The sequence below is a fragment of the Ruditapes philippinarum genome, unplaced genomic scaffold (assembly GCF_026571515.1).
Source record: "Ruditapes philippinarum isolate M1 unplaced genomic scaffold, ASM2657151v2 ctg869_1_1_1_1, whole genome shotgun sequence".
NCBI lineage: Eukaryota > Metazoa > Mollusca > Bivalvia > Venerida > Veneridae > Ruditapes > Ruditapes philippinarum.
The window spans coordinates 221,868-247,652 of NW_026853920.1; the positions used below are offsets into that span (position 1 = coordinate 221,868).

General features: G+C 33.0%; 2 protein-coding genes across 2 annotated transcripts; both read right to left on the bottom strand.

The window, feature by feature from the left end:
* Positions 1–561: 561 nt before the first annotated feature.
* On the bottom strand, positions 562–10,331 carry LOC132738373 (sodium/glucose cotransporter 4-like). Its single transcript, XM_060725863.1, has 16 exons — positions 10,068–10,331; positions 8,790–8,841; positions 7,761–7,902; positions 7,468–7,539; positions 6,943–7,047; positions 6,598–6,657; positions 5,949–6,053; positions 4,923–5,028; positions 4,477–4,557; positions 4,036–4,250; positions 3,696–3,831; positions 3,286–3,393; positions 2,538–2,857; positions 2,111–2,332; positions 1,655–1,784; positions 562–1,000 (listed from the first exon to the last, which is right to left on the bottom strand). The coding sequence occupies exons 3-16, from the start codon at positions 7,836–7,838 to the stop codon at positions 795–797; spliced, it is 1,944 nt and encodes a 647-aa protein (XP_060581846.1). The 5' UTR covers positions 7,839–7,902; positions 8,790–8,841; positions 10,068–10,331; the 3' UTR covers positions 562–794.
* A 2,121-nt stretch (positions 10,332–12,452) lies between these two features.
* On the bottom strand, positions 12,453–25,167 carry LOC132738363 (sodium/glucose cotransporter 4-like). Its single transcript, XM_060725850.1, has 12 exons — positions 25,156–25,167; positions 24,283–24,387; positions 22,320–22,379; positions 21,532–21,673; positions 20,099–20,197; positions 19,613–19,827; positions 18,664–18,799; positions 18,307–18,414; positions 15,624–15,943; positions 14,800–15,021; positions 14,326–14,503; positions 12,453–13,793 (listed from the first exon to the last, which is right to left on the bottom strand). Exons 1-12 carry the CDS (start codon positions 25,165–25,167, stop codon positions 13,588–13,590), a joined length of 1,803 nt encoding a protein of 600 aa, XP_060581833.1. The 3' UTR covers positions 12,453–13,587.
* Positions 25,168–25,785: the final 618 nt, after the last annotated feature.

Sequence of the window (25,785 nt, forward strand, 5' to 3'; positions counted from 1 at the left end):
ATAAATGCAATCGTTTTTCTTCTTTTTGTTGGGAATTTGCGTCGCACCAACACAGTTAGGGTCACATGGCGATTATTTCAAACACGAACAGACACATGAGTAGAACCACCGTTGTTCCGTAAGCCTCATGTTAAGGAAACCAAAGGTCAAACTCCCGTGCGGTTTAAATAACTTTTACATCGTCGAAATCTTTGGAAGAAATCTTCACAACAGCCAAACAATTTGCCATGCACATGACCGATGTTTGCACTTTCAAGGTCAAGGTTGCACTTATAATAGAGGTCATTTCTATCCGCTGTTCACTTTGACTAATATAACTTTTGATAGATTTTCACATTTGACAGATGTTTTCACCAGTCAGTGGATGAAGTCATACAGTGCTTACCTCCTGTATGTTTGTATGTACATGTATCTATGTGCATAAAATTGGTCAATCTTATTATTCCTTGATAATTTTCAAATTTATTTGGTAGTTGTCTTCACCAGGGTCGGGGTTGTATCATGTACAACACACAGGCCAAGCTTGTACTTGAAGGTAAAATATATGTGGAGGGAGCACCCGTGTCTTATGGACACATTTCTAGTTATAATTACAACATATTTTTATCATATTATAGTAACTTGTATTGCAATACTGTATGACAAGATATGACAAATTCATGAATATGGACAACTAAACTACATGTAAGTCATATATCAACATATAGATCTATATAACAACCTATAATTGATGTAAAATGTTTTCCAGCAATGTTTTTGAATGAATACGTAAAAAATGATAAGGAAATTGTGTTTCAGCCAAAATATCCCAGCAAAAACGCTGTTATAGTTGCTACTGCTATTGCACCAACATTTAGAACTTTTCCCCATTTAGCATTATGTTCTAATGACGTCAACTTCCGGCGAATCTCTGCTTTCTCTTCCGGTGAAATATACTTCTCCGGATGGTCAGTGGTGCCGCACAACCAGTTTTTGAAATACCGAGAACAATTTGCAATACCTGTAAATGAATTAAATGTAATAAATTGCTAATAAAATAACAAGAACTGAAATACATGAAAAAGCCAATTATCAAGAAAGCTAAAAACGTTTATATAATTGATGGACATGTATAATGATAATGAACAAACAGAGTCACTTAAAACATAATTCAGATCATTCGAACATTGTTTTGCGTAAGTATTTATTAATATTTATTAAATGTTTTTTTTTGTTGTTTCTTGTTTGTTTAAAAAAGAAATTCTTGCAACTTGTGCTTTGTAAATTTGGTACGTTCTGATGTTTCTTAATAATTTCCCACATGATTCTTCGTCTAACATTTTCATTGGTTGAATCAGTGAGGGAAAATATTGTACAAAGTTATGCAAATTTTGTGACAGCCAATAATAGTGCATCCATTGTAGGAATTTAGCAATACTCTTTATTTGAAGAAAACTCATTCAATACTTAAAAAGATATTCATGAAAAATTAATCAGAGTCGGTGCTACTTGTATTTTAAGCTTTTATTCGCGCTGCATTTTCTCTGACAGTCTTGTGGTTTGCCACCCTGAACTACTGGGTTTGTTTTGAAATATGATTCTCATTTTCACAAAATAATCAATTTTTAATTAATGGGTAACTATATAAAAGAGAAAAAAGTAACTATGATTATACCTGATTTCTTTGAAATATCCGGTTCTTCTATTTCCATGGTATTTTGATGCTTCGCTTCCTCCTCTTCCTCGTCATCTGTAAGTTCCGGTTCCGGTATAGCATGACGTGTCCACCACGTGACACGATAAAGCTGGATTTTTAGAAAAATAATTATTACACTTTGTCATGTATTTGCCATTTCGGTTAACAGGTACATTTTGTATTTCACATTTTCTTGTAGACAAGTATACATGTATGTTATCTCTTTCACATTTGATACTTAGGCGCATTTAACTTGAAACACATACATTGTTACGATTATTATAAATCTATATAAAATTTACAAATAAGTAAATCTTTGATTTTACTTTGAAAGTACATTCTTACATAAATGAACCACAATAATTGAAATTCTGTATGAATAAGACACAATTAAGGTTAAATATTTGCATGTCCTACAGTGTTACAATTTTTTACCTTCTTTTCAGGTCTTGGTGTTGTAAATAAACTTATCACAACCATAGCAATTGTGCTCACGCCAGCCAAGATAATTGCAAAATGTAAGAAGTCCACTTTAGCCACAATCGGAAACCTTTTGTCTTCCTCTCCGCTTCCACAGTTTGGAGCAGAAATGGCAAAATCCAAACCCATCCGAATCATACCAACAACTAATCCAACCATTAACCCCCAGAATGCACCCTGCATGATACAAACAAAAACAAAAGCAGAGACGTGATTAGTGAACATTTTAAAGTTTAAGATAAAGCCTTTTTAGACATTTTCCAACATTTTTTCAAAAAAACATATATAAAAAGGAACTCTAAATTCGTTTCCAATTAAATAAACTAATCAAGATTTTCAAAAGTTATTTTACTTTGTGTATTTATAACATTGACACGTTTACCTGTTCTGTCATCCTTTTCCAAAAGAAACCAAGTAAGAAGAGCATACACCAGGGCACCACAAGATACGACTTCACGGCTTGAAGATAGAACCATAAGATACCACCTTGGGACTGTTGAAGAATTGGTAACCATAGAATACTGACGCCAATCAGCACTAGTATTGTTACACGACCAACTATCATTAATTCTGTCTCTTTGGCTTTCTTTCGGAATTGGGTCCATATATCAAGAGTTACGATAGAGCTGGCGCTATTAAAGATGGAAGTAAGCGAGCTCATCAACGCCGCCAATAAAGCCGCCAACATTAGTCCTCGGACGCCTGAAACACGGGGCGAAAGTAGGATCATTGGTAATAAGTACACACTTTATCAGTATGTTTTAATAATATTTGTGATACCATTTATACCTTAGAATAAAAAAATATTAACAACATGGACTCTAAGGCAAATAATGATAAATTAATTCCCAGGATGCATTTTGATTTAGGTAGATACTTTTAAGGTAATAAGGTGACTTTCAAGCCTTACTTCTGGTGACTCATGTTTTGTCATTAATTTTTATATGGTTTCAAAACTTTTGTTCCTATTAACATTTTTGATGGGCAGGTTTTTGTTGGGAAAGGCTTCTGTAAGTATTCAGAAAATGCTTCTGTACAGTGATATTCTTACTATTTTACCATATTTAGATATTATAACTTGATGGATTACTATAAACGATAGATTTGATGGGTAAAATCAGGATATTTACCTGCAGGGAGAAGCCGGAGAACAAGTAATGGATACGCTAAATTACTACACCCAGCCTTGTTGTTACAAAACTTATTACATGCATCTGGGTCAGCGCACGCAATATCATCTGAAGACAATTTATATGTTATACAAATAGCAATAATGCAATATAATGTTTAAAACTAATTTATTGCAAATTGTATATTTAAACCAAGTCTTTTCCTGCGGTAGTGCATGGCAAATATAGTAACTTACATTTGTTAGAATGTGCAATGTAAAAACGTTGAGTTTAACTTAATAAATGTATGGTATGTAAATCGCGCATATAAACAACTTCTTTTTTACTCTTTGATATACAAGATATTCATATATTGTTATTTTTAATATTTTCATTTTTTTAAATGAAATGACATAGGAAAATAGGTTCACCCGTATATAAAATTCTACTGATCATTCCAGGTATAACAAACAGCAGGAAGCCGAACAGTTTGAGGAACGCTGCAAGGAGAGATCCTGCCTTAGCATGACCGAGATTCTTGGCAGACAAACATCGCTGAACAATAACCTGCAAGGTTGTGAATATTCTTAAATACATTGTATTTTTCAATTAGAACTTTTTAATATAATGTTGCAACTCTCAAACGTGTCTATTATATAATAAAAATTCTTATGTTAACACACAGTCTTTAAAATATGTACTGCGAAATATGAAGTTTAATTATATCTATGTGTGGTCTTGATTTTAATATAGCCACCAGCAAAGACGAACCTGATCCTGACACCATGTGAACAGACCAAGTGTTGTCAAACCGAATACCGCCCCTGGCCATGGTATGTCTCCAGTAGTAGGACTCCGCCATATGTGAAACGCATCATCTCGTGGCATCCCACACTGATAAAGCGTCTGGTTAGCTAGAGTATAGTTTGTGGCTGCCTGTGGGTACCTGGTAATTAAACCGTCCCAACCGCCTATCTCTGACAATGCTAGGAAAATATACAATGCATTCTTTAAAAGTAAACAAATGACAAATGGAATAACACATTCCGTTGTGTTGACAACATATCAATATATCAGTGAATAAAACACATTGGTAGTAATTATTGAGAACTGTCACATTGGTAGGCTTAATATATCTGAGGTTTTTCAATTTAAATGCTAATCTTAAAAAATAGTGAATGTTTTAAAAGGCTACAAATAAAACTGTCTTACACATAGATGTTACTACAGTTGCTCCGGCTATCAAAACAACTGTTTGTAGAGTATCTGTATATATTACAGACGCAAGACCACCTGAAACAGAAATATAGCAAATAAATGATAGTTTTCTAATATTTTTCGCTTCAAAACAAAAGATAATCTGAATGTATGCATTTACTAAGAATGACGGTGGAAAGGTACACTCACTGAATCTTTTTTGAAGACTTCTCTCTTTGAATTTAATATGAAACTTAGCAACAAAATGTTCAGATATTTCGTTATAGGACTGTATGAATGTGCAGAAAGACGGAAAGAGATAATAAGCTAAAAACTTGAACACAAATAACTGGTCAAGACCTACATCAATTAGAACACTAATCTAAGAAAAATATGTCTAGTCCTATCATGTCAAAATACCTCAGTGGAGTCCCTATAAATATTACAAAATACATTATCACCTGCTATAGTATAAACTGCAGTAACGGCCAGAATCACAAACACACATAGGTACATATTCCAGCCGAGAAGTTGTTGCATAAATATAGCACCTGAATAAATCTCCGCCTGAAAATGATTGATAGTTTATTCAGTGTGTATAGCAACATGTTCAAATTCATATTTTCTTCAGATACAACAGTGTGCTTCTAAAAACGTAATACTAATGAAATTTTTATGATAGATAAATGTTAATTAAATATTGATGCAGAATTGAGGACCATTTTATTTTCAAATAATAGTGTACCAGCCATCGTTCAAAGGGAGATAGCGGGAAATAAAAATGTACCCCTTGTCTATCCCGTACTGCCGGGGCAAAGTGCATTTACTTTTACTTAACATTTTACAATCTAACTTCTCACAGGGATTCAATAATCTAAAAGTCAAAGTCAATTTTTTGCCCTGGTTGATGAGTCGTACTTACAATTGACTTGCGCACAATACATTTATAAATATTGTAATTAAACATTATGCATTTATTTTATTGATACTCTATTTTACGTCGCAAATTCATGAAACGCTATGAGTGTTTAGTTTATTGCAAAATCTACGTGCACTTATCCATTGAATCGAAACAGTGTGGGTGTGTCTTTTAAGGAGAAGTGAAAATGTGAACAAAAAAAGTGAATTTTAGATACAGCCAATGACAAATTATCTTCAAAAATATAATTGAGAAATATATATTTTGGAGAAATATATATTTTGTTATTGTAAGGTTTCTAGATAACTATATAATTGAACCGCGTCACGACAAAACCAACATAGTGCGTTTGCGACCAGTATGGATCCAGACAAGCCTGCGCATCCGCGCAGTTTAATCAGGGTCAATGCTGTTCGCTTACCAACTCTATTACAAATAGGGAAACTGATAGCGAACAACATTGACCCTGATCAAACTGCGCGGATGCGCAGGCTTGTCTGGATCCATACTGGTCGCAAACGCACTATGTTGGTTTTGTCGTGACGCGGCTCATATTATAAAGATATACCGATATATTATGCAGGATGTACTCGACGAGAGACAGCACGGAAGAATAAAGTCGTATCCGCCTCCCACCAAACCTCTTCCGAAGATACTCCGGCATTGTGTAAGCCTAAATATATATTCAGTCATTTCTATGTTAATATATGAAATACAATGTTTCACGTATAGAATAAAATCCAATATCTTCAATAATGTTAATCAATGGAAAATTGCAGTTTACAAATGGATTATAATCTATACCATTAAATATGTATACTCACGATGCAGTGGCACGCCGAAGGCCAAGGTAGAACATAAGAATACATATATATTCAGCTTTTTATCATATTAAAAACTAAACATAGGACAATTGTGGTTTTATAAATGAGAGTCACTTATTTTTTGTTACTAAACTTACTTTTCAGTACGAAGATTTCATCAAAAGTAGTTGTGTATTTCTAAAATCTCACTTTGGTGAGAGATAGTAAGTATTCATTAAGGCGGACAGATGTTTTCACTGTATTTTCTTCAAACTGTTTGTAAATGGAATTAAGTATAAGGTACTATATGTTTTCCATTTTATCTTATCGATACATGAAAAACACACGTTTGAGACAGTATTGAAGGTAATATCACGACAGCTAACATAGATGTAAGTTGACTGATATACTCACACCGCATGCTACATATACAGGAACGAACACCCAGCCAAGTAAAATAAGAAAGTAGATTGACTGAAACAAAAAAGAGGAGTTTATATGATGACAGATCATTTTATTTCTTATGAATGAGAACTCTCAGGGTAATTTGAATAACAAATTTAAGAATTGGCGAAGTGGTCAGATAATGTAATAGTATTTGATACCAACACTGTTCATGATCATCAAACAGGCGAAAACTTAGACGTCTTATAAATAAACATTGTTCGATTGGGCGATATCTTTGTGTTTTTATGATTGGTTATTGAAAGTCTAAATCAAACATCTCTTAATACTCTAATAGCTGTACACGAAACTTACGTGCCACTCGTAGATGGTCACCGAGAACCCCATGGCAGCAGCCGTACCAGAAAGGCCAATAAACATGGGTGCTCCAATATTGCTCGCATATATAGAGGCTCCAATCTGTACCATAATAAAAGTTCTTTACCAGTAATTTATACAATATGTTTCTATAAACCACTCTAATCAAGCAATTTTTGTTAAATACAGGTAGCTCTTCCAACCTAAATATCGGAATCAATGACAGGCAATAAATGACCAAAGCTTAGATATAATGCATGCCACAACAAACGTTTACAGACATCACGTGCAAGGTATCGCTGTTTAATCTAACAGTAGAACCCAACATGCGTCCATCTAAAAACCATCCATATTACGCACAGTCTAATTGTGTTATATCATTTGGAATACCTTATTACGATAAGTACATATGAGGTGTACATTCAATATATTAAGCATGCTATAATATTAATTCAAATGATTTCATGGAGGTAAAAGATATTATTGGTCTGAAATATATTTTGATAAAAATATATACAATACCGGAATCCAGTGCATATTCTTCCCTGCCAGGAAATACCCAGTTGCACTCCCTCGATTTGGTCGGCATGTCGACTGTAATTGTATAGATCTAATATAGTTCTTTATGAAAATTAGAATCTATAGATATATTAGTTTTGAAATAATAATATAAAATATCTGGATTTCGATTCGGATTGCAGCACAATTACATCTTAAATAACAATTACAATTGGAAATTTGTATGAAACAAAAGAGAAAAATGAACGAAAATTCATTGTTGTAAAATAATATATAAGTATAAACCATATATTTACCCAAAGTCCGACAACAAGAACAACGGCAAAATAGATGCCTATTGTCATATAATCCTCCCATACAAGCTTCTCTACCATCCTTCTTATTGGTCTAACCAAGCTTTATATAGGGTACTTGTGGGAAAACACGCACACTTACACACTGTAAAGAAATGAAACACACAGTCACGAAAAGAAAGAGTGAGTGGTGCACATTTGTTTGCATACTAATGAACTGATTCAGTGGTTCCTATATGTTCACTCCGGTTAGATTCATGCATCAACTTCGTTTTCACTCTGTATGATTACAACTGAAGATATTTGAATATATTAAAGCACTTCAAACGTAAAATATTTTACTTTACATTGCTACGAGCATTAATATATACAAGATATCTCTCAATAGTTACAATTATCAAGTGCCCGGAATACATGTTTATCAACAGATGTATACCAAGAGTGGCGGTGTGGCCGAGAAGTTACGCGTCGGACTTATATTCCAAGAATTGCTGGCCGCGTTGGTTTAAACCCCACCAGGGCACGCCGTTGTTTCTGTGAGCAAGACACTTTACACTCTACTCTTTGCATAGTACTGGTTGGTTCCAGAAACGGACTGGAAAGTGTTTTAATAGGTTTATAGCTTCAAATCAATCGAACCAAAATAAATTAGTATAAACTAAACACCTTAACCTAGAACCGAACATAGAATCAAAAGTGACCACGGTTATAAAAACTTTGCACAAATTTAGCATGTTAAGGAGGAACTATGTACTTGAACTATCTAAGCATGAGAATGAACAAAAACCTGTATTTTGAAATCTTTGTTCGTATCATTTCAAACAGAAATGCATTATCTTAGAAAATGAAAGTGTTCATAACCTTGGTATCGTACTATTTTATGTTGTAGCTATATCAAATTCATCATTGTTTTGTAAATATGCATTAATCGTCGTTAATAGGACGTTATAAACACACAAAGTAAATAAATCACACAGATACATTTATCATTTAAACCTACATTATATTTATATAGTTTTACAAGTAACTTACCTGTTTTGTCTTTAAAGATAATCTCCTCACGTGTATCCCATCTTGTCAAGACCTGAACAAAGTAGATAAATTTACCTTGTATTTAAATAAGTTGTTTTTTTGGAGCGAAACAACATTCAGATATGTGTTCATACAATATGATTCTCATATCTTGACCTTCGTTTCAACTCTGTAGTGTTGATTTACAAATTTCAAATTAATAGTATATCCATCATGCAAAGAGACCCATTATTTGAACATCTTCAATTTTATAAACTTTTTAATTGTGTCTTTTGTTAAATAGACGATGAACAGTCGATGACCCCGAAGGTAACGACCGTTTAATCTATTTGCGACAGCTTCTTTCAATGCCTTCAGTTTTATAGGTTATGTATTTATTCCGATATTTTTCAGATAAAGTTTTTTCCCCCATCAGATTCATCTACCTTCCATTTAAGTGAAAACTTAGCTGAGACCACACATTATGAATTTAATGTTGACAATTTTAATGAACGTTTATAACTTTACATAATAGCAGGAAAAGAAAACATATATAACACAATGTGTGTAAAGTGGTAATAAAGTGTTATAAGTGTTATGTAGAGAGCTTGAAAAAGACAATGATTCATTTACCATTCATATTATACATGCATGTTTGTTTATTTAACATAAATACTTGTTGCTATAATAGAATAAACAAAAACTTAAACGTGAATAATGAGTATCGATCTTATAGCGAACAATGTTGAGTAAGCGTTTGTTACATTTTGTTTCATTATGCACGTTTATTGTATGCTTTAGAAAATGTATTTATTTGATTTATATACAACGGCTTGTCCTATCTCTAACACACGGTATTGTAACTGTACATTAATGACATTGATAATTTTACATCGTCAATATTCCACATATATATACTTAGCATTATCTGCTATCATTTTATTTCATTACTAAATCTTTGCAAACATTAAGTGCAAAAATGAACTGTTAATGATATGCACTAAAAAGAAAAAAGTAAAAAGGTTATGAAGAAACAGAACATGAAACTTGTCGTTAAGCATGTAAAATGATCTAAATGTTTGGCTTATTCTCATTGTAGGACAAATATTGCAATTTTAGCCTAATTTTCACATTTTACACATTCTGTTAATTTGGCTGACACATCAATATTGTATACTAAACATTGAAAAAAACACCCATAAACATTTACTGATATATATATGCTAATATATGCAAATTAAATGACAATAAAGTAAACGAAAGTTACAGTATACGTAAATAAAACACATTTCGTATTACCTGTCATTTTACTTATTATTTAAAAGTCCACAAATACGCCTGAGAGGTTTCGCTTCAATTGAAATGTATCACTATTTTAACCGCCTGTTACAGATTTAATCAAATTCAGATACAGATATGGAATAGTGATCCCATATTTATGCATTTGCACGAACACATGTGCACAGTTAATTAACACACTGACACCATGGATGTACATTACATTCCCAGGGTTTAAACCACTTATAAAGGTAATACTTCAATGTTGAAAATGTTTAAACTGCCAAGCGTTCACAAACAGGTAAAATGTAAACAAAAAACAAGCGCGTCGTTCAAACTATGTATACTTCAAACGTGGTTTATAAGGTAAGATAACTGAGTCATTGATAACAATATATATATTGCCTTATTAAATATGAATGACAATTTACTGACAATTATGTATTTCTAATGTTAATAACTTATGATATTTATTGTACGTTGACAACTGTTTAAGGTCTTCAATAACGTATTAAAGTTATGACACTTTTAGGCTAGTATATTGTTGTTGTGTAATGTTAATAGAAATGTTTCAAAAAGAGAAAACAATATTTAAATCATGATCAATGCCTTTCCGACAAAGCATCTTCATTAGTATTTGAAAATAGCACTGTATTCAGTTTCATAGTCAGGTACGGCGATCATATTTAATCTCAAACATAGAAGTACAATGATTTAATTTTCCATAAGCTCAGTCGTTATGAGGAGGAGAAATTTATAGCGTTAACAGAAATAATGTATGCTGTTTCTTAAATAGCAATGAAAATACATACATACGCTGAAACATAATCTGCATACACATTAAACACATTTATTACACATTTAGATTTGCATTTAAGGATTTAAAAGCGGTAAATGTAACTGGACCAGTAATTTGAATCTATTTTTTTCTGATAGTAGCCATCATATAACACTAATTACATAGAATGACGACTTTCCAGGAACCGGAAAGAAAGAATCAAGCTCCACCCTTTTTTGGAAAAAGAACAGAGCAGGTATTGGACAAGGAAAAAGAAGTCAGCGACACACTTCGGCCAAAGAAAAACAACAACCCATGGATTTTTTATTTATCATATTCTTACTTTTAGCCTAAAATATATCCTTTATTTAAATAAGAAATCATCTACTCATTCACTATGTTATGCATTTTGATACACACCTTAAAAATGCATTTTCATTACAAAAATGTAATTAGGGCCATGATGGGAACAGTGATGCGGTACACATATTTGTACTCAATTTAGTCTTTTTAGTATAGTTTTACAGATCATGTACAAGTATGTTACACTAAAAAGGGGACGTTCGTTGCCGAGTGGTTAATGTCTTTGACTTCTAATCACTTGACTCTTACCGCTGAAGGTTCAAGCCACAAGCGTCAATTTGGTAGGTAATTGGTATTTAGATGTTCGAATAACAAATTATCTATTAGCTAGTAGTTAATTATTTAAGATTCCCAAATATTTAACAGCTGATTTCAATCAACTATCATCAGCTGAAAATGTTCTAAAACATCGTACATTTTTAAACACAGAATTAAGGAGTTGACCTAGTTGATTATCCGTGTGAATCCCCGAAACTTTACATGTTCTTTCCCTCAATAAAAGTTACTGATATATGACAAAACGGTTGAGTTCTACAACAAGTAAACACCCCGTCTCCCTATGCTCATCAGGGTTATTCATACGAATCTCTAACTCGGTATATAGATACAAGATAGGTGTCTTCTACATTATCATTACACACCCTTCTCAATACGTCGACCAGGAGACTCAGTTGGTTATTCGCGTGAATCCCTAACTATCAACCACAAGGCAGTTGGTTATTCGAATATAACACGTATTTCTCTCAAAGCAGAAAGTATTTATCCGGAATAAAAGTAAAAGATATATGACAAGATAGATGAATTTCATCAATGGTATCACCCCGTCCAGGGGACTCAGTAGGTTATTTATGTGAACCAGAAGGTAGTTGGTAATACGAACTTTTCATGTTTTACCCCTCAAAACAGAAAGTACTTTCCGTAACGGATATGTAGTAAGATTGGTTTGTCTACTAGGTAAAATAGACAAATGCATGTTGTTTAAGGTTAAAAAATACTGTAGTAAGCGAAACAAGATTTTGAACTTCATTACACATAACTGTACCTTAAATTTTCACTTATCTGTCTCTTTTCAGCTTAGCAGCTACACTAGTAACTCTACTGTAAATAACATTTGTTTGTAATTTCTTTAGAATTGTCAGGCCTTACTAAAGAATTCAAATACAATTCTTTCAAAACAAACCATAAACAAATCAAGCATCAAAACAATGTGTTTATAAACATTTTATTTATTACATCCTTATTTAATATGATTGAAAAAGCCACACAAACATTTTTACCCTATGTTAGAGATTTGTACAATAGTTATAACAATGTTTACAAAACCAAAAAAACAATAACACTGACAACCGCCCATGGACAACATAACCATCCTTATAGGAGAAAATTCGTTTTCATAGTGTGAGTGTGTAAGTTAGAATTGAGTAAGAGGTGAAATCACAAGTCATAACGTATTCGAATATAACTAAAGGTACTACCTTAAAATAATATTGTTTAATATAGCCATTTGAAAAATCTTCTTAGAACTGATTTACTGACGAAAACACATACTCTCGAATAGTGACATGCCGTACCCATTAGGACAATACTAATCAACTACACGATGTAACTGTTATGTATACGCTAAATATGTAAACTATAGGCCTTTTACCCGCTCAGTTCAGGTCCCAGGAGCAGAAATCATGGAAGCATGATTTTTGAAGGAGTAAAGAAGGTTCTGTGATGAGAAAATCTTCGTGCATGTCTTTGATTATGTAAACATATCACAAAAAGTCATAAAGAAATAGACCATGCTGACCTTATCCAATGGTCATCACATATTTGCAACTTCTTTGAACTGTCTCCACAAATGTAATACAGACTCCGTTGTACCTGTCTTACCCCCAGAGGTGATGTATCCATGAGTTCTGTTCCTGTGATCTTGGCCTTGAATAATTTGACTCGGTGCTATGTTTATGTATACCACAAATACCACAGACCCTATTATTGTATATGATTTTCTTTAGCTAAGAAAGGATAACAATGTGATGCTACATGTCAAATATCTAAGATCTGTGCATTGCCGTTACTGGAAAGAAGATTTTCAAATATTTAATTTTTGAAGTACAAGTGTATATTTTTGGCACTTGTGACTACATATAAAACATTGACATTACTTTATAGGGGATACTCAAGGATCATTCCTGTTCAGTTTGGTCAATATCATCATTGTGGTGTGAGAGGAGTTCTGTTTGAAAGAAATTATGAACAACGACAAACGACGGACGAGTTGCCATCACAAACACGTTGTGCTCAGGTGAGCTAAAATGTATTTTTAAAACACATAAAAATTTGTATAAACGTTGTGGTATTTATAGTTTTACATAAAATGTTCGGTTCTGTCATATACCCGTATGGCACATTTTAAGCATAGAAACCAATCAAAAAAGTTATTGCCACCATAATTATTATGGCTCCCGTATTTAGAAACGCTGTCGCCTTGCGATTTTGTTTAATTGATGTCATTTTCCTGCGAATTATCGCACGTTCTTCCGCTGAAATGTTTGTATTTCCGGTATCCTGATTTCCACAAACCCACGCCAAAAATGCCATTTTACATCTTTCACCGTCTGAAATAAAATATATATCAACTGATTGGATGTCTACAAATGATAAACGAAAATAATGGCACTCCAATGATTTAGTAGTTGATAATAAGTCATGATTTGAACAGATATTATTCATGAACCTGCACTTCTTATTTAGTTTATAAGTAAATAAATATTAAATAAAGTGCTTCTATCCAGCCTATCATTAAACAGAACACTATACATGATAGAACATTCAGAATGCGAAATGTCTATCCTTTTACTTAAATATTGTAGCATGACTTGAAATAAACGTAAATTCACATCAAGTTCACATCAGCTATATGCACTTTTCAGGTGTTTCACACTTAATAAATGTTTAAATGTTGTTGTTGTTGTAAATTAAAGTACCCAATTTGTTCTTATTGAATTCCTCCTATAATGATCATTGACTTCATTTAATGTAAAGTGAAACCATTTAGAGCAAATACATTTTGTTGTCTATTTTATATGTTAACTACATTTGTATTACAAACGTATAAGGCAAAAAATATTATATAAAAGATATTCGTACTAATGTATGCCGTCGGTTTTGATTCTATTTCAATTGATTGAAATGTTTTAGTTTCAGCAACGGCCTCATCCTCACTTATTTGTTGCTCATCAACCTTTTCTTTGCATTCATCATCTTCGTCATCAGTTAGTTCAGGTTCTTCTTTGTCATGTCTGGTCCACCATGTCAACTTGTGCAGCTGAAACATGTAATAAATGGTCCACAGGTATACAATTGCTGCATACACTCTTTACTACTTAAACATACATTAATGTACAGAATCAATTTAAATGTTTACTCCGTGTAATTTCTGAAGTACTTCTTACTTAAACATACTGAATTTTTATAGATGATAATAGAAATGGAAGTTAGGTTGGAAAGTAATTAATCAACAATCCTTAAAAGATGTCAATATGTCATATTAAGAACATATATAATTTATTTAATTGATTTAATATAATTGATAATGCTTAATGTGGATCTAATATTGGTCACCTGGTTTGAATTTCTAGGCTTCGTGAACAAGCTAATTATCACCATTACAACCACACAGATCAATCCGTTGATGATTGAAAAATGTAGAAAGTCTAGCTTGGCTGAAATGACTGGCCGTTCGTCAGGCTCTCCACTCCCACAATAAGGAGGGGCTACGGAAAAATCCAAACCCATCCGGATGACACCAACAAATAATCCAAACGACATGCCGTAGAATATAGCCTAGTAATATATTGAAAACAACTACATAATTTTGGAAAAATTAAACATGACTATGACAATGTCATAATTTCAACTGTGCATATTTATGAAAAATAGGAATAATTACGTAATAAAACAATTATAGATGCATACGAATTACATGATATCTACATGGAGTCGGGAGGCTAAGCTCACCGGCGTCAAATCACTTGCCCCTTAACTCCGTCAGAGACTTTGTCTTCTTGATATAAGGCAACTATCCAGCTATTTTACTAAAAGTCAGTGGTTCTACTCAGGTGTCCGCTTGTGCCTGAAATAATGCACGAACGGGCACATTATTTCTTTCTCTACCTGTAAAACAGAAAGGTCGTCGCATGACCTTTATATTTTGTCGATGTGACTCTAATCAAATAAATTAAAGATACAATTAATACGAAATCAAAAATAATACATAATTATATATTCAGATGCGTGTAAGAAGCTTACTTGTAATAAACATGACATCATCTCTAGAAAGAGTGATCTATTGGAATTCCAAAGAGCTTAGACTGATACATGAATCATTTTCACAATTGAAGGTCATCAAATTAATATAAGTGGAACATTAAGATATAAATTCTTACTGGTTCTGTCGTTGGCTTCCAAAACAAACCAAGAAGAAAAGCTACACACCATGGAACAAAGAAATACGCAACAATTGATGCTAGATAAAACCAAAGTATTCCGCCTTGTTGATCTTGTAGAATTGGTAACCATAGTATACTGATTCCTACTAAAACAAGGACCGTAACTCTTCCCACTACCATTAATTCTCTTTGTCCGGCGTTCTTTCGGAAATGAGCCCAAAGGTCGAGCGTTACCAAAGAACTTGCACTGTTAAAGACAGATGTTAATGTGCTCATAATCGCGGAAAGAAGTGCAGCCAACATCAATCCGCGTACACCTGATAATAGATAAAATTCTGTGAGATTCATATTTCGTCATTACTCTGATTGTCAATAGAAGTGAATACTAGATAATCTCAGAAAGTAGTTAAAGTATCTGTATTAACATGTTCTGGTTCTGGTTCTTGGTAGTTGTTCCTAGTCGTTAAAATTAACATTTAATAACCATCTCAGATAAAAAGAAGCGTGTCTTGTACGTAGAGATGATAAAATGAGTTACACAGTAACCTGGATACTTCAGGTTATTATATCATCATTATTTTGAACAGTTTTATGCAAAGTTTAATTCGAGATACCAACTCAATAGGACTATAGGGGTTTTCCAAACATCTTGACATGGGCTTTGACATCCTAAAATAATTAAGAATACTTGCCAGTAACAGCCTAATAAGATGAAATCATGCATTTAATTAAAACGAAGTCTGTATAATTAAGATACCACCACCCAAAGTAGCACGGAAAGTATCAGTTAAAATTAGCACCCCATTGAAATTTGAAACCATAAACAATCAAATATTGTAAAAACCTTGGTATTATTAAAATCCTAGACCATCCGTGAACCCATTCTGATTTTCCTTTCAGCAAAAAGTGTGTTCCAATCAGTAGGTGAATTCAAAGTGATAGACTTGTTCTTCAATCATTAAAAAGAGACTGATTCTATTTTTATTCTTGGCATTTACTTGAAATTCACCGTTAAATTTAACATAAACCTTAAAGGAGGCCTAAAACACCAAACGAGGAATGCTTGGGCGTTTTTACAAAGGGATTTATGCAATAATGAAGATCACAGATAGTTCCGAAAGTACATGTTTTTGTATTGCTCAGCTATTTCTATTTTTCAATAGATTACTTTTATCATCATATGTTTTCAAATTATACATATTTGTTCACTTATTCGGACCTTAATATTTATTAATTTGTCAACATCCATGAAGAAAATATTCACTTTAAACGTGTCTGTTAAGTTTTAAGTGTTCTTTTTTACAACGTGATGTGGTGTTATTTCATCCCATTTACAAGACACTGTTTATTTGTATTTGTTTGGGTCGTCAGACGAAACAAATAATCGTAGCGAAATTTCAGACCCTGATATGCTTATTTTCAAAATTCGCAAATAGTCCGTCACGAACTCCTTGAAGCGGTTATAATTACTTCCTTTATAAGTACAATAACGCCGAAAAATTAAGAGGAGATCACTGCGTAAAGATTGTCAAATGACGGGCGCATTAATTTTCAAACCTTCTCAGGGAAGAAAAAATAGTTGAATTTGTCGAAGATATTGTGTAATTCTTTAACATTTTCGCAAATTACCGGTAACATATTCAAATAATTTCGTAACGCGGATGAATATCATTTTAATCAATGAAAATTGCTCGGCTATTTGTGTAAAGCTTCGAATTATTGTGATAGCCTAATGAACATTTGTTGTTTAGACGTTTTGAAAAAGAAAGTAAGGATGCTGACTCTAGGCAGGGACGAATTTAGGCAGTCGACAATCGATAATTTCTACCATAAGTTAGCGTCTTATAAGTTAAGCATCCGATAATTTAATCCACGTAAACAAAGCGCTATTTGTAACCACACCTCAGTGCGTATTACACAAAGAGTAGTTAAACATTATATACATGAGAGAAGATTTTTGCTGAATTATTTCACAGATATACATGCTTATATTAAAAGCTCCATGACTTTTTACATCAGTGTTAAACAACAGGTTTACCGTGAACAAAATATCTCGAAATTAATAAGGATCACAAACCCTAATTTAGAATAATGTGGTTTGCTTCAGGCAATTTTCTTATAAATTTCCCGTAATCCAGGGGTTGTACGCTCGTTTAGGAAGCGAGAAGTCAAATTCAGTTGAAGTGTTAATGTGATTTTTTAATTTAAAAAAAAATGTTTAAGCCAAATAAACATTGAAATGAATATCATTATTGCAAGTAGCCTTAAGGCAATATACTACAGTTATAACACTGAAAAACAGCAATGCTGCCACTATACAAACAAATTGGTTTATAATCTCACAACGTTCACCTTTCTGACATTTTGAGAATCAAAGAAATTCGGCGCCTTCTGTGCTTTGATTTAAGTTCTTATCAGTATTGTTTATTTCTATCAATGATTATGACTTGCCTTGTCTTGTTATTTTGCATGTCTTTGTATCACACTGGCAATAGTTTGTAGTCAAGGGTAGGTAAGTCTGCCAAAAGCATTTTGAGAATTATGCCCCCTTTTCTACATTGATTTAAATATATTACTATCCAGCACTGGAAGAAGTCTTGTAACAAGTGTTTAAATTTAGATTGATTGTTCTCTGTTATTACGATATAAATCTATTTATATTTAACGATAGACAACATACCTACAGGGAGAATGCGTAGGACAAGGAGCGGGTATGCAATGTTCGAACATCCGGAGGGACTTCCACAAATTTCCGTGCAATCATCAGGATCGGCGCAAGCAACCTCATCTGCATGAGACAAGAAATTGTTCTCACTATTGGCTCAGATATTGCTTCGTTTCGAAGTTACGAAGTGAATTGTTAAGTGACGCGAGATTTAGAATAAAAAAGACCATTTAAAAGTGTTTTATTACTTAAAAGCCGCTCAAAAATATTAAAGTTTGACAACATGAACTTGTTTAATGTTTATTTATTATCATGCAGTATGATATACATGTATACTATAATGTATCAGCAGGCATCTATGTATATTCATACCTGTATAAAATATTCTACTGATCATTCCAGGCAGTACAAACATGGGTAAGCTAAGAAATTTTAACAAGGAGGCAAACAGAGTTCCGCCTTTAGCATGGGCCAAATTCTTAGCCGAAAGACATCGTTGAACCATTAACTAAAAATGAACATGTTTAAAATTGCATTACATAATTTATGTACATTTGTATAATCATATATTGCAAACTTATCATTATAAGATCATTTTACAATTCTACAAAACATCAAAATGAGCTCAATTTTGGACTGGTTCTTTTTTGTTATCTTTCTTCATTTAAATTAAATTTATACTTTTAAATCGTTCCCCTACACGCTCCCATATCTTTGCAAATTAAACGCCCTTTATCTGTAAAACAGATTTAATGCTTCAGTGATAAAATTTTCAAATAAACGACATTTTTGATATGCAAGTCTTATTGAACACTTCAAATTCCTCGATGCTAGCTGTTTCTATTAAATCAAAATTTTCACAAATATAAATAAACAAGCACCGAAAAGTTAATTCCAAGATGTGAAACCGTACATCGAAATTAAATTTCTATCTTGCTTATAACTTTGGCCAAGATTTGAAATCGTCATTCAATGTACAGTCATTAATTTCCAGTTTGCTTTGAATTTCAAGTCAGCTCTGTAATCGAATTTCATTTTCATATCGAACTACCACTAACCTCAGAACCAGTTCTGCGATCGATTTTACATGTATCTTTAATTTATGAATGTTGATAATGAAATTTACAAAAATAAAAAAGGATAACATATATATAAATTGGTAAAGCATTATATGAAGAAAACAAAAAGTCAATGCGCAATATTGTGAATGAGCTCCTTCATGATGAAAATATTTGCAAATAACAAAACTACAATCAGTGTTTTTGAATAATAATAGATATTTTCAGTAAGTTTATCTGATTGGATGTTATTAACGTTTTACCTGATCTTGGCACCACACGAACAATGCTAGGATTGTCAGGCCAAATAAAACACCGGGCCATGGTATATCACCTTTCACTGGATCACGAAATATATGGAAGGCATCGTCACGTGGCATACCACAGCTATAGAATGACTGATTAGAGAGCGTGTAATTTGTGGCTGCCTTCATGTATTTTACCTCCATGGTGTGCCAGCTCCCGATCTTCATGAAAGCTATTCAATTAGACAAAATAAAATATAAAATTACTCAACAAATGTTTCCCTTCGATCACACAGAGCTTTATCTAAGCTATTTGTAAGTATTGATTCGTATTTATTCGATGTAATAAAAAACGCGGACTTTATTTCATTATCAGGTTGACAATATCACATGATGTGTCCGAATCTATATTGCAATTTAAGATGACATAAGGCACTGCTTTATATTCCATTATGCATTATGTGTCTGGAAAGAACTGAGTTTGGTATCTAACTGATTACTTACATATAATAAATACAGTTATTGCTCCAACAACAAGTATACCCGTTTGCAATGTGTCCGTAAAAATGACCGCCCGGAGGCCACCTGAAAACAGAGCATTATCTCATGACAATATGATGTAACCTACAGAGTAAAAGTCTATTTAAAATATTATTTTCAAACATTAAAAAAGCAGAAACTGACCCGAATTTTCAAGTCAGGCTTTATTATATTCTCATCGTCAAAGAAGAGAATGAAATTAGACGTGTTACAAGTTTCATTTTTGCATTTTTTAAAACATTTTTATTGCCTAAATAATGTGAAAATCCCTTAATTCGCATCAACTTGTGTGAATTGAACTTTAAACTAGAAGATACCATTAATAAACTTATTCATATTCAATAGAATCAGGTACTGAAAATGAAACAAATGGATAACCATTCAAACGAATAATATAATAAATCAGGTCAAGAAAAAAGACACACTATATGATCCGCGTCACGACAAAACCAACGTAATGTATTTGCGACCAGCATGGATCCAGACCAGCCTGCGCAGCCGCGCTGTCTGATCAGGTCCCATGCTGTTCGCTTACAGACCCTATTACAAGTAGAGAAACTGATAGCGAACAGCATGGATCCTGATCAGACTGCACGGATGCGCAGGCTGGTCTGGATCCATGCTGGTCGCAAACGCATAACGTTGGTTTTATCGTGACGCGGGTCATATTTTCCTACCAACCCAAAAAGTATAATAGCAACCGGGGCCCGTATTCGAACACGATTAGAAGTTCCAAAAACCCCAAAACTGCTTTTCAAAAATAGCACCAAAAATATCTCACCCCGATTTTTATTTCAACACCAAATTTTTTTTAAGGTAAGTTTAAAAAAAATAATTATTTAAAAAAAAGAAAAATAAAAAACAAAAATCCTCATTTCTTTTAAAATTGTGACTACGGATGTTGTTTTTTGTGTGAAAAATATCATATGCAATTTTAGAAGCACAATTTAAAAGTCTTTTAAAATGAGAAAAATGAAAAAAAAAAATAGTAAACATCAGAAAACTAAATATCATCATTAGGTAATATTTCATCAAATTGTTGTAATCAAGCACAATCATTTGTACATTCCTTGTGTGCAGAAAACAAATAGTTGTAATTCACGACTCGGTTTAAATAATTGCCAATAAGCGTAACATTTCTCAAACTCTTAAGCACTGTTTAGGCCGTGTCGGACTAGTAAATTAGGGGTTCCTGGCGGCGTGGGAAAGTCGACGATTCATAAAGCAAGAAACTTCTCACTCATTTCTTAGGACTGGTTGGTCAGTGTTGGAGTTGAGAGTGTTTTTATAATCTTATAACTTCTGAAAAACATATTTGCACGGTACAGCTTGTAATTGGACTAGAGCAGAAGTTAGTATTTGCTAAAAGTGCATTATCTTAAATGCATAATATATACGAGTACATATATATTTTAGGTATGAGAAAATATTTACACTGATATTTCTGAGAATATAAGAGACAAGCATGATAATTGATGTGCACACTTGGATCCTCTTCCCTCCAAATCTCTTCTTCAGATACTCAGGACTTGTAAATGCCTAAAATATATAAAGATACGATAGTGAAATTCTAAATTGCTTGTTACCATAGTAACACAATACATTACTTTACCATTGCCATTTATATTTTTTAATCACATATTGTTGATAAAATAGAACTATTTTTGGTAACACAATACATTCATTGACCATAGATGTCAATATTATTTTGAATGTATTGTTAATTAAATAAAATTGCTTGTGACGATGATTACACTATACATTTATTGGCCGTTTCTGAAAAATAAATTTCATTATATTGCTGTTTAAATACAATTGTTTTGTTACCATGATATCACAATACAATTATTGACCATTTAATTCATTTTCTATTAATTTTGGATATTTTGTTTATTAAACAACTCATTTCAGTAAACTTCGTCCTCAGTTTCAACCTTTGATAATGTATGTAGACAATATTTAATTATTTGTACATCACAAAATTGAGTCTCATTGATCATATTGAAAGTATTCATCTAAAATGAAAATAACAAATTGAAAAAAAAACAACTTATGAATGAAACAAAATTCAGCGGTTGAAACATAAATGACTGACTATAACAATTGATTTGAATATTATGTTAAATAATATAATCACAGCCATTGCAAAATTGACCCCGTTTATTTCAAACATTACACAACTTACCCCTGACGCAATGTAGACGGGGACAAATATCCACCCCAATGATATGAGAATATACACCGCCTAAAATAATCAAACGAGATATTCAAAGTCTATTAATTCACAACAATGTTATCCTGTTTTGAATAGACGTATTCTTTAATTAACAGTAAATTTGCCAGTAAACAGCCTGGTGTTACTAATTTTTATTTTATTTTATCTATACAAATATTGTATCACTAAATAATAATGTAATCCTGATTTCAGAAACGCATACTTTTATTAACAGATAAACACAACTTCTACTCCTTAGTTTATTCTGCTACCATATCGCAACTAAAAATTTGCCAGTGTTATGGCTTACCATAATTTCTTTTATACGTTTGTTTTGAGTTTGTTATTTATTAAACGCGGAATCCGTTGAAAAGACCAGGTACGTTTTACATAAACCCAGGTTTTTTCCAAACACCCTAGATATACAAATTTCGCAATGAATAAAACCCTGGGAAAAATCTTAGAAATTCAATCTCAGGAATATATAAATGCACTGAGTTAAAAGCGGACACAGCAGATCATGATCAGACGGCACGGAATCTACGAAGGGAAGTCAGAAAATATCCGGACTTTCGACTCGTTCTCGAAAACCATTCAACATTTAAAAAAAAATCTTTCTACTCTTTTTCAAAATATTCTCCACCTACGTCTACGCACTTTTGCCATCTTCGTGGGAGCTTTTGTATTTCCGCTGTGAACAATGACGTAGACCTATGTTTTAGGTACTGTGTAACAGCAGATATCAAAGCCACCCTGGTCTTATATTTCTTTCCAGCAAGCGATTTATTCAGTTCTGGAAACAAATAAAAGTCACAGGGGCGAGGTCTGGGCTATAAAGAGGGTGTGACAACAATTGCCATTTGTAAGAGTTGATAACCTCCGCTGTAGCTGCGGCGGTATGGAGGAGCGTTATTGTGAAGAAGGAGGACATTTTCTGTGCTAACCTGGGACGCATTTGCTTCAGTTTTTCTATGAAATTTTTCAGAATTACTTCAGAATAGTACTTGGCGGTGACAGTTTGACCTTTTGGCATGAAAGAGTAAGTATCATTCCTCGTGAATCCCAAAAGGCAACAAGCATGAGTTTGCCAGCCGAAGGAGACAGCTTAAACTTTTTAGGAGGTGGGGAACCAGCTCGTTTCCACTGCTTTGACTGAGCTTTTGTCTCAGGTTCGGATAATGAACCCACATCTCATCTCCAGTGATAATGCGGTTCAAAAAACTTATCTCCTTCACGATTTAAACGACTTAAATGTTCTTTTGCATTGGTTACTCTGGTTGCCTGTTGATCTGCGGACAGCTGTCTTGGCACCCATCTGGCACTTACCTTACTCATGCCTAGGTGTTCGTGTAAAATCTTGTGTGCCGATGCCTTACCGATGCTAAACTTGTTGGCTACCTCCTCCAGAGTTACTCGACGATTTTTGTTGACAAACGCTTTAAACATTTGCTACCATTGCTGGGGTCACCGCCTAAGCTGTCCGCCCAGTCCTAGGCCTGTCTCAAACACTTGTTCTGCCTTCACGAAACTGAGAAACCCAGTTGTAGAAGGTTGAACGTGATACACATTTATCAGAAAATCTTTTTTTAAGCCTCTGGAAGATGCGGCAGGGCTTTTTCACCTTCTGCAACCAAGAAACTTTAATACAGAGCGTTGTTCCTCTAACAAAGAGTCCATGATAGACGAAACACCTATCATATATCAGAGGGCAAAATACTGTGTATACACAAACTATCGTTGAAAATAAACTGACCACGTTATTGGCGAATGAAATGTAGTTTTCACCAATATATAATGTGTGTATATAGCTGCACGTGGAAAGACAGGAGCATGAAAAGTCCGGATATTTTCTGACCGTCCCTCGTATTATATAATAATCTACATGAATCGACTTAAAATCAACTAATGTATATATAAAATCTTTGTAACTTACATGCCATTCATAAATGACAACTGCTAAACCGCTGGCTGCAGCGGTCCCTGATAAGCCTACAAACATTGGAGCCCCGACATTGCTCGCGTATATTGACGCACCAAGCTGTAATGAAATGAATAACATTGTTTCATATAGCAGATACTAAAGTATTGTTTCTGTAGCGCATGTATGTCACAAGGTTATTACAGTTTTCGATATGGAAGGATTCGCTGACTTGGGTTCTGAGGCCCAGTATACATATGTGTTTAAGAATTCGCATAAGTTCCTGTTTCCTGAATATTTTTAAATGATGTTTCATTTTTTACACTTGTTTAATGACAAGATTAAAAAGTACATCAGTAAATCGGTGAAATAAACACAAACCAAATACAGATCGTTGTATTTAACGAGCAGTAACACATTTTGACTATGTGGTGGTTGTTTGCATATATAACCCAAGCCGCTAAACGACGTTGTTTGTTTTTGTTTCAAGCAAACTTTTCTATACGGCAAGAATCTTTATAAACAATTCATAATCCAACAAACTTCCTTAACTAAAGAAAGAAAAAAAAATATTTTTTTTTATAAATTGACAGAAGTAATGTATACAGTATTTATAAACATCATAATAATTTCCAAAAGAAAAAAGAAATTAAAAAAACGGGTTTTCAAATTTTAAAAAATCTTTAAAGACCAAGTACTTCAGGGGGGAACCCAAAAGGCCGAAAGAAAAAACGTTTCTGCCCCTTTTTTGGGTTTAAAAAATAGACTGAAAATAATATATGGGGTTTTACACCCCTGATTAAAATGAAAGACAGTATCTTATTATCTTGCATACTCAATCTACATTTAATTTATCAGTATCACTAAAAATGCACCAACACTGTTTACATAAGCCGTCATTAAAAATTCACTTACAAAATAGATATGTAAAAATGCTCACCCATATTCCTACTGCAAGAACAATTGCAAAATAAAGTCCAATGGTCAAGTAATCTTCCCATAATAATACCTCTGGCATTTTCGCAACTTGACAACTGTTAAAATTAAACGTTTAATACAATAATTGCAGATTATTACAAATTTAAACAGGTAATCATAATGTATGTTAAAAAGTATAACTTTTATACTTTCTAGATTTTACTAATGTTTTTATTTACAAAATATGTTTTGCTTTTACAGCAAATGATGTGTTTATACATTTAAATGCACTTAAAGCTAAGATAAGCACAACTAAACAATGTGTGAAAAAATACACTATAAAAAACCCACTCAGGTTTAAAGACTGAACTATTAATAACTTACCTAAAAGAAATCCTAAAACTACTATAGTATGTCGGCACCTTGATGACCTACTTAATGCCTTTTATAACAGATAAGATGACTTAGTGTGGTCAGTATTTTAATTTTCAAATCCACATTTGACATATAAAATTTTGCCCCTTAAAATGATAAGGTAAAAAGAAAAAATTTTATAAAATTACAAAGTAGTTCAGAACTACCATCAATCAAGTGCAAGGG

Coding starts and splice junctions, on each gene's coding strand:
- LOC132738373 (XM_060725863.1), bottom strand. CDS start 7,838: ATGGTAGAGAAGCTTGTATGGGAGGATTATATGACAATAGGCATCTAT. Junction 7,540..7,760: donor TTCTTGTTGTCGGACTTTGG/GTAAATATATGG, acceptor ATACAATTACAG/TCGACATGCCGACCAAATCG. Junction 3,394..3,695: donor CAGTAGAATTTTATATACGG/GTGAACCTATTT, acceptor AATTGTCTTCAG/ATGATATTGCGTGCGCTGAC.
- LOC132738363 (XM_060725850.1), bottom strand. Junction 20,198..21,531: donor CCTAAAATATATATGTACTC/GTATATATTATG, acceptor TATTGTCATGAG/ATAATGCTCTGTTTTCAGGT. Junction 14,504..14,799: donor AGCCTAGAAATTCAAACCAG/GTGACCAATATT, acceptor TACATGTTTCAG/CTGCACAAGTTGACATGGTG.